Raw genomic sequence first — 9,852 nt, 5'->3', positions numbered from 1 at the left:
TTGAGCATCTGGACTCTTGATTTTGGCTCAGGTCATGATCCCAGGGCTGTGGGATCGAGCCCCGCATTGGGCTCTGCACTGAGCATGGAGCCTGCTTAAAATTTTCAATTTCTCTCTAAAAAAAAAAAAAAAACCCAAAAACCAAAAACCAAATAACAAATAACAAAAATCAAAACCACAACTCCACCTGGTATAGTCTCTATGTGTAACTCACCAAGGAGTGAACTCATATTAGTTTGGTTGCAGTTAGACCTGGAGTGTAAAACGCAGATGCCAGTGGGGGCCAGGCAAATTGGGCACATGGGCAGAGCAGACTGGATAGAGCAGCCAGCCCCGGGCTCCACACAAATGACGCTATGCAGGATCAGGGCCCCATGCAACCAGATGAAGCAAGATCCAGATTTCTCTGTGGAATGTCTCAAGTTTTAAGTGTTAGAACTTGGCTTCTAAGAAATCATGAGAACAATAGAAGGACAAACATAATCTGTGAGCCACATCTTGCCTACAGGCTGTCGTCAGTTTCCTGAGTTAGCCCCAGGAGAGAGGAAGGACACTTCAGTTACTTGGAAATACACTTACAAAGTCAAGACCTTGGGAAGGGCAGCTTGGTCAGGGAGCTGCATGCCATTTGGCTTGGTTGGAGCACGAGGGACAGGAAGCTGGCCAAAGGGCAATCCATCGAGACCTGAGACATAAGCGTGCAAAGCAGCACCAGCCACTGAGTGAGCTCAGTCCTGTATGTGCCAGCTCACATAATGACCATCACTGAGTGGGACACACCCCTGAATTAGGGACGAGAGCCCTGTCCTGTCCACCCCATCAGCATGAGGGTCCAGGCAGGAGCACAGCCATCCTACCACTGCTATTTTGCTGCTCCGTACGTGATAAACACATGAAAGAATGGCATCAAGGAACTCATAGTAAGATGGATTTTATCTACAAAACAATGCAAATTCCCTCTGCAATTAGGAGACATTTTCAACGATTATTCATAAAATTATTAATCAAAACAGCAAAAGCAGATTTACAAAGCTACATTATCAACAACAAAACAGGAAGGAAACGTTTGACAGACATCTTGAAAAGTTTCAAAGGAATACACACCAGACTAAAAATCTACAGTTAAACCATGGTTGCGTAACAGGTTATATTCACTCCTGCATTTTCTCAATAAGTTCTTCCTTATATTTGCCTTTCTCTTTTCCAACTTGTCGAGACTTGGCTTTACGTTCAAGAATTTTTTTCCGGTCTTTGTCCAGTTTTAGCCTGGTGATAACTACCTGTTAGGAGCGAGAAAATAAATCTTTATTTATTTATTTTTTTAAGTGGAAAGGATTTATAACCATGTAATTATTCTGTACAGCAGAACTTTTCCCAACAATAGCAGTTTGGTTCCTTCCGCCGCCCAACTCCTGAGGATCTATGAGACTAGTTAGTTTAGTGATATCAACTATCATTTGGGCTGGGACAAACAAATTATACTACCAACATGTTTCTGGTTTGTTTATCATCCCTTGGCCAGCAAAACGCATTGCTTAAAAAACATCGTTTAAAAAGCGCATTGCTTAAAAAAGCATTCCCACCAGCTAGTAGGCAATAGACATCGTAAGGATAAGTAAGACCGCAACCATCCTGCCCTCATCTGAAACTCTGGAGGAGAAAGACCCTACAATACAGTGCATGGAATGGAGTGCAAATGAGGAACAGCATATTCCGCCAGGTGGGTGTGAGGGCCACAGGAAGAGACATTCCTTCCCTCTCCTCCCTCTGGATGTTATCTAGTAGGAGAGGGATGCCTGGAACCCTCCTGCAACCTGCTGGAAGGCAGAGCCTTCACCGAGGATGATAAAACGGTAAGAAAACAATACGGATCCTCGATGACTAAGCCAGTGAATCAATCAAGCCTGCCCCACCTCCCTCTAGAAGTCCTTGCCTGGGCCACCTGAGTAGACACTACCAACACACTGAGAACTTACAACAGCACTAAGCTACACTACCCAGCCACTACCGCCACTCAGTCCCGCCATACCTTGCTGGGGTGAATGCCCACATGAACAGTTGTACCATTAGCCTTCTCACGCTGCACTCGCTCGATGTAGATGACATATTTTTTTCTGTACACCTGGACTACCTTGCCTATTTGCTGACCTTTGTAGTGTCCTCGAACCACCTAAGAGAAAATACAGAAGAGAATTTTCCCCCATTCTCATGCATGAACATCACCGTGAGGAAATTAATTATCAGGAACACACAGACTAACATACAACTTTTTGTACAAAGCAGATTAACCCTGGCAGTTGAGAGTCAGCTTTTTTGGGGGTATAAATCTGCTCTGTGTTGTTCCAAGTCAGGTGAAAATTCACTTGAATTTTTTTCTTATCTGAAAACAAAAAATTCCTTGAACTAGAATGGCTATCACAGAACTAGTCCGGAGAGTAAAAAGGTAAATCACTATACACCCACAACTAACACAATCTTATATATCAATTATATCTCAGTTAAATAAAAATAAGTAAAGTTTAAGAAAAAAAATAATCACTCTCAAGACCTAAATGGAGAAGAATGGTTAAAGATAGCATCCTGAGATTCTTATGCGACCATTTAAAATCCCATGTTCTTTTTTTTTTTTTTAATGTTTTATTTACTTTTGAGAGAGAGGGAGAGAATGTGTGCACGTGAGCAAGGTCGGGGGAGAGGGGAGGCAGAGAGAGAGGGAGACAGAGGATCCAAAGCAGGCTCTATGGTGACAGCACAAAGCTGTATGTGGGCTTGAACTCACCACCTGTGAAAGATCATGACCTGAGCCAAAATCGGACACTTAACTGACTAAGCCACCCAGGTGCCCCTAAAATCCATGTTTTCAAAGAATAATTTATCACCGAGCAAAATGCTCAAGATATGACCTTTAGGAAAAAAAAAGAATACAAAGCTTTATATGAAATATAGTCTGAATCTTACATGTTTCATATATATGGCATATAACACAATGGGATAGAAATATATCCAAATGTTAATAATTGTTGCCATTAGGCCAACATAGGATTACAGATGATCTTTTCTTTTTTCTTTTCTATTTGAGAGAGAGAGAGAGAGAAAGAAAGACTGAATCCTAAGCAGGCTCCATGCTCAGAAGGGCTTGATCCCACGACCCTGGGATCATGACCTGAGATGAAATCAAAAGTTGGACACTCAACTGACTGAGCCAGGAGTGAATATAACCTGTTGTGCAACACGGTTTAACTGACCCAGACACCCTAATTACACATGGCTTTTTAAAAAATGTATATTCTTCCAGGGGCGCCTGGGTGGCTCAGTAAGTTAAGCGTCTGACTCTTAATTTCGGCTAGGGTCATGATCTCACAGTTCATGGGATTGGGCTCCACATCGGGCTCTGCTCTGATGGTATGGAGCCTGCTTAGGATTCTCTCTCCTTCTCTCTCTGCCCCTCCCCTGCTTGTCTGCCCTTGAGTTGTCTCTCTCAAGATAAACACTTAAAAAAAAAAGTATTTTCTTTCAAATTTCAAGATTTCTATAATTAACACAAATATTTTATAGTCACAAAAAACAAAAATGTTAAAATCTCTTGGGCTGTTTTCATGTACTAAAAATCTACTACACACACTCCAATGCTATTCAAAACTAACTAGATTATGGTTTCCTTGAAGGCACAAGCCTATTAAATAGGAGCCATGATATAGCTGATGCTGATAATAAACAGAGAGAAAATACCACATGTATTAAAAAACTAGAGAAGCTTAATACTCCTGAAATGTCATTTAGATTGTCCAGCTTACTTACCAAGGTGATTTTCAGGTTGAAGATCATGCCTCACTGGAACTCCAGCATACTCTCTATGATCAGAGACTTTTACATGGAAAAGTCTATGAAACAGCCTCTCTTAACCATCATCAAGATTCAAGAAAAGATGTTAATAAAACAAGTCCAAAGGAACACCCAGTTAAACAGAACTGGACAAACACTAGATGAGGAGAGGGACAAGGTAAGACTAAACTAACTGGCCTGGAAAGGGAAAAGAGAAGAGGCAAGGACGGTACCCAGAGTCTGACTGGGCAACTGGATGGATGGATATGCCTTTCCCAGAGCAGAAAGAAATACATGTTAGGAGAAAAAAGTTTAGTTGGGAACATGTTGAATTTGAGGCATCTTGTGACATTCTAGCAGAGAATCCTATACATAGCTGGAAGACCAACTGGGTCAGCAACAAAGACCTGGGAGTCATCCAGAGATGGCAATTCAGAAACCTGATTTGGTTCAGGGAGCTGGTCTTATGAGGGCAGAATGCAGAAATCCAAGGAAAAGCCAACATTTTGGAAGAGCTCATAAGGGAGACTGAAGTGGCCAGAGAATGGGCAACCAGGGGAGTGCGGGGTTATAGTAGCCAAGAAGACACTGTCAAATGCCATGGAATGGTCAACTGCAGGAAGGATAAAGGAAAAGATGTGACAATAAGCTGGTCACTGGTGATCATGGCTAGAGTGCTTTCAGTGGCGCAGAGAGACTGAAGGCATTTACAGTAAGACAATGAGTTCCCCATAGAGAAGGTGAAGGTGAAAAACAGTCCCAAGGAACCTGGCTGTGAAGAGGATGGCAGAGAATATCTACTAGAGGGTGATGTGAAGGTAAGTGATAATTTTTTTTATTTTTAAAGGGAGGAAAACACGAATGTGTTTAAATGCTTACGAAAAGGAACAAGTATGGAGGAAAAGTTAAAGGAAACTGTACAGAAAGGGGATAATGGAGAGAAGAATCTAAGAGAATGGAAGGCCACTGAATATAGTGGATCAGCTCTAGATAGAAACAGGAACATTTCTGTCAATACAATAGGAAAGCACAAAGACGCAGGGGTGGAACTAGAGGTAAGTTAGAGGGTTTGGAACAGGAGTTCTGAAAGGTCCTGGGTGATAGTTGTAATTTCCTCTGTGAAGCAGGACAGGTAGTCCTGAGCAGACAAAGAAAGTATGTGAAATTTGGAAGATCCCAAAAGAGACGAGGCAGTTTTAACAGACCCACTTGTGACTATTTTACTCTTCTGGTGGAGTCAGACATGGATTCCTGGCCTAGACGTGATTTTCTTCATTTATTGAACCAGAGTTTCAGGTTCTATCTACAAGGGAAACAATTCACACCTCACAGACACTGAAAAAATGGCCACATCTTCTCTGCCCTCCTTTTCTTTCTTTCACGTCTTAATTCCATCCGCTCAATAATTTTTTTCATCCATCCAACAAATAGTGGCTGTGCCCCTGTGGGTGCCAGGCTCTGCACTGAGGTCAGGCAACAAAAAAGAGAAGCTCTCTGGCCTCATCTTAATGTAATAGGCAGCAAGCAGTTAACTAATAAACACGCAAATACATAATCACTAACTGGAACGGGGCACATGGGAAGTGACTGGGATTATAATTGTGGTGACAGCTATATGGCTTTACGTGTGCCCAAACTCACCTGTGCATTTTACTGTCTGTAAATTATGCCTCAGTTTTATTTATTTTTCTTTCATTTGTGGAACCACTGAGTAATTCACCAACATGGCACAGAAGTACAACAGTAAGTGCTAAGGGGGATGCTGGGATGAGTGAAGTAACAGGCACAAAAATTAGGACTACAGAAAGTTTCAGGGGGGGGTCGGGGGGAGCGGGGAGAGATCTCACGTGTTTTGAGAGAAGTATTCATTTGGCGCCCAAATGGGATGGGGGAGCTCTGAGACATACATTGTGAAGGGGTGACCATAAGAAGATCTGAAAAACTGCCCTGTTGGCCAGACATGTCGGTTAGTTGTCTGGGAAAGTAACCAAAAGGTTTTCATCATTTGGCAGCAACTGGAGGCTACTACAGATTTCTAAAGAGAGTGATGTGTAAAAAGTTGAGAAGCTAGAGGCAGGGGACTCTTGAAATAATCTGGATAGAATCCTGGGAGCTACAAACGAGTGTAGAGACGACAGGCTGCTTTAAAAAAGTGGTAAATACTGGCCACAGCGTGAGGTTGAAGGAGATGGGTTAGAGTACGTTTAAACGTGCAAGCCTTGGAGGAAGCGTGAGAAGGTGGCAGCTGTCAGGCACAAGTGGAAATTGGGTCAAGCTGAAGTGCTCTTGTGGAGATAATGAGTTCTGAAAAACCAGCCCAAAAGACTAGAGGACCATCAAGAAGGAGCAGGGATACAAACCGAATTGAATGTGCAGATTTGGAGATGCATGTGTCAAAATGAACGCCACAACTTCAGGGGGGTTCGGGGGAGCGCGCCGCAGAGAAAGAAGAACTGGGCAAGGGTAGATGTTCACAGGCGAAAGGTGAGGCAGCTTCACAGGTGAGAGAGAACTGGCAAAACCCTCATGAGGAGAACACGGGTGTGACCTTAACACGGAAGCCAGAAAGGACAGTATTCTGATGAGCGTCTCCTTGGCTACTAGTCATGGCTCCTCTGAGCTTAACCTGAACTTGCCTAGAATCCTCAAGAGTTATCAAAGGCAGAAAAGATGTGTTCCTCCCATGAGTCCGGCTTTGAATCAGTGCCTTCAGAGAGAGAGAATAGGTTTCAAAATTCTGACCTTGAGAGTCAGGGTCAGAGATTGCCCTCTCCAACCGTGCCGGGATGTGGCAGGCAGTTCACATCTATCTCAAGAGGCAGCTGGGGCTTCCATCATTTCTTTTCAGTTCCATGAGCAGAGTGGTGGAGCAAAAGGTCCAGGCTGGCCGGGGCCGAAAGGATTTCTCACTGTGATGTCATGACTCCGGCACGCCTGTTCTGGAACCACACCTGGATCCTGGGCTCAGGGATGAGCACAGACAGGCACTGGCACAGGTGGCTGTCGAGGAACAGAGTCCGGAGGAAGATGAACTCCAGCTACTCCAGGCTGAAGGACGCGTGCTCGTGGCCCTGTGACGCCGACGGGGCAGCCATGCCTTTGGGGGGTGCAGATGGGCCCGGTATGCCTCAGTTTAAAAAGAAATAAAATCAAATTGAGTTCACTGTTATGAAAGAAATGTAAATAGAGGATGCTACGATAGAATACTGGTTAAAGTATCTGGGAAGGCTTTTCTGAGGAACTGACATTTAAGGTAACAGTGAAAAATGAGGGGTTAGTCAGGTAAAGGGGAGAAGGAAGAGCACTTCAGGCAGAGGGACCCTGAGGAAGGAAAGATCCGGGTGCAAAAGACCCTGAGGAAGGAAAGATCAAGGTGCATTTAAGGACCTGAAAAGGTCAGTATGTCTGAACTACAGAGCAGGTGGGCATTAGAGAATAAGGTGACGTTGGAGAAGTAGACCACGACTGGGTCACACAAGGCCTTGTCAATGATTTTAGGTTTATAGTAAGCAATCAAGCAACACTGATAGGGTTTAAGTAGAATCTGATTTGCAAAAAATACCCCTCTGTGAAGAACGCCTGATCAGGATTAAGAGTAGAAGCTGGAGAAGTCTTGAACTGAAATGGAAATGGAAAAGAAGTGATCAGATTCAAGACACATTTTAGAGACAGAATCAGTAAGATTAAGTAACAGAGTAGAAATGGGTCAGGGAGAGAGAGATATTAGAATTTAGAGGTTTATGGCATAGGCAAGTGAAAAAGCATTGCTTACTGAAGTGTGAAAGATGGGAGGAGAATCCGATTATAGAGGCAGTAACAGTTTTTTGATCAAGAGCACTCCCAGATTAGAAGCTCGAGACGACATGAGGTTTTTAAAGCGTTTATTTTTGAGAGGGAGAGTGCAAGCGTGGGAGGGGGAGAAACAGATGAGGAGAGGATCCGAAGTGGGCCCTGCACTGACAGCAGAGAGCCCGATGCAGGGCTCGAACTCATGAACTGTGAGGTCATGACCTGAGACGAAGTTGGACACTTAACCGATTGAGCCACCCAGGTGCCCCTGGGACGACTGAGATTTAAAAAAAAAAAAAAAAAAAGATGTGGGGTGCCGGGGTGGCTCAGTCGGTTAAGTGGCTGACTTCGGCTCAGGTCATGATCTCATGGTCCATGAGTTCGAGCCCCGCGTCGGGCTCTGTGCTGACAGCTTGGAGCCTGGAGCCTGTTTTGGATTCTGTGTCTCCCTCTCTCTGACCCTCCCCTGTTCATGCTCTGTCTCTCCCTGTCTCAAAAATAAATAAAACATTTAAAAAAAATTTAAAAAATTTAAAAAAAAAGATGTTCAGCGGATATTCATATCTACAGGTCTATGCTCAGAAAAGTGGTTTGGGCTGGGATATAAAAGAGGGAACTGTTAGCATAGGACAGACATTTAAAGCTCTCAGAGCAGGTATTATTACCCAGGCAGACAATGTAGGTAAGATGAGATGTTAGACCAGGTGCAGGAGGCCCTGACTAACTCCAGCATTTAGAGATCAGAGGAGAAACAGCCAGCAAAAGAGTCTGAGAAGGCAGAAGTAAACTGAGCCCAAATGGTCACAGGAGCCAAAAAGACTATTTCTAGAAGTGAGGCAGTGCTACCTATCCCAAATGTTGCTGAAAAAGTCAAGGATGATGAGACCAAGATGCGTCCACTGGATTTTGTCATAAACATGTTACTGATCTCAGCCGAAAACAGTTTCTATGAAGTAGTAAGAAAGAGATCAGATTGGAGAGGGTCTAGAACGGCACCTGCTCCACACATATTCAATCCACTCCCTGTCTATTTCAGTCATCCCCCACGCTCCCTTTCTTAACCACACATCCTAAGCTCTAGGAAGAACAGAAGGCTTACACTCTCTCACATGGGTCATTCTCTTTCATAATTTCATGCTTCTGACTTGCTGCTTCTCTGTTCTCTCTGCCAAATCCAGTGCCACCAAATCCAATGTTACTGAAACATGAATTACTCTTATGGTAGCACTTTCCCCTGGAGATGCTGGTTCAAAGAGCCACCACGAGCAATGCCTGGCAAACTTGGAGCCAACGGACTAAACCGAAAAGCAAAGTTTTGCTTGGCTGGTATACTATTTTCCTGAACAATCATGATTACTAAACGATTGTATCTGAATGCTCTCAGTTAATCTGGGTAGGCACACCCTGGGGTCTGTGGACACATCTGCAAGGTTACTTGCCAGGGGCCTGGCGGCATGGGAGTCTACGACTCCCCCTCGTCCAAGCACACATGGCATTCTTAGGCAAAGCCGGCACCAGAGTGACACGCTTCTGGATAACCAGAGCTCGAGGGAGACGAACCTGGACCTCGTCGTCCTTGCGGATGGGCATGGAGCGGACGTTGTACTTCTGCCGCAGCTCTTTGGAGAGCGGGGAAGACATGATCTTCCTGCGCACGTGCGAGGGGGCATTGAAGTGGCGTTTGCGGTTTTTGCTGCGGTCCGAGGTCACGAAGGGGTTGAACTTCATGCTGGCCGTCTGCAGAAAGAGGCGTGGGAAGGAGTGACGGGTGCTCAGTCGGGTACCATGGCCCGCTCTCCATCCAGGACACTCCTCCCATCCCTGCGCAAGTGCTCTACGGGAGGAGATGGCCTCAGAAGAAGGTGACGGAGGGAGGAGAATGGGGCAAATGAGGGGTCTGGCTGTGACACAGTAAGGCATGCGTGGGGAGCGCGTGCCTGAGCAGAGGAGTCGTGGGAACAGGGCGGCAGTGGGGCCTCGAGGCTCACTGTGAGAGGAAGGTTTGGGCGGCTGGAGAAGAATGCATGCTTGGAGGTCACGCAGAGATCTCTGGGGAGACGGGCGGCCCCGCGGCACGTTGGGGAAGAATCCAATGGGGCGGAGCGCTTCTCACTCGGACAAAACACCTGCCTCTCTCTACTCACCTTGCACCAGTTAGGCTCAGACGGCGCGCGCGCAAGGCCGGAAGTGAGGCCTTCCTTGCCGCGCAAGCGTAGAGAGGAAGCGGAGTCCCTTTCCGGT

General features: G+C 45.3%; 1 protein-coding gene across 3 annotated transcripts; it reads right to left on the bottom strand.

Annotated features, from left to right (window-relative positions):
• Positions 1-915: 915 nt before the first annotated feature.
• Positions 916-9,852, bottom strand: RPL26L1 (ribosomal protein L26 like 1). 3 transcript variants are annotated; one of them, XM_019450332.2, is made up of 4 exons: positions 9,756-9,852; positions 9,172-9,348; positions 2,030-2,170; positions 916-1,280 (listed from the first exon to the last, which is right to left on the bottom strand). In XM_019450332.2, exons 2-4 carry the CDS (start codon positions 9,337-9,339, stop codon positions 1,152-1,154), a joined length of 438 nt encoding a protein of 145 aa, XP_019305877.1. In that variant the 5' UTR covers positions 9,340-9,348; positions 9,756-9,852; the 3' UTR covers positions 916-1,151. The 3 variants fall into 3 exon arrangements, with proteins under 3 accessions (XP_019305877.1, XP_019305874.1, XP_019305876.1); XM_019450329.2 differs by lacking the exon at positions 9,756-9,852 and adding an exon at positions 9,549-9,733; XM_019450331.2 differs by lacking the exon at positions 9,756-9,852 and adding an exon at positions 9,600-9,733.

This window comes from Panthera pardus, unplaced genomic scaffold (genome assembly GCF_024362965.1).
Source record: "Panthera pardus isolate Hobbes unplaced genomic scaffold, ASM2436296v1 HiC_scaffold_2, whole genome shotgun sequence".
NCBI classification, from domain to species: Eukaryota; Metazoa; Chordata; class Mammalia; order Carnivora; family Felidae; genus Panthera; species Panthera pardus.
This window is presented reverse-complemented; position numbering and strand designations above follow the sequence as displayed.

Coding starts and splice junctions, on each gene's coding strand:
- RPL26L1 (XM_019450332.2), bottom strand. CDS start 9,339: ATGAAGTTCAACCCCTTCGTGACCTCGGACCGCAGCAAAAACCGCAAA. Junction 2,171..9,171: donor GCAAGGACGACGAGGTCCAG/GTTCGTCTCCCT, acceptor ATTTTCTCTTAG/GTGGTTCGAGGACACTACAA. Junction 1,281..2,029: donor TGGGCATTCACCCCAGCAAG/GTATGGCGGGAC, acceptor CGCTCCTAACAG/GTAGTTATCACCAGGCTAAA.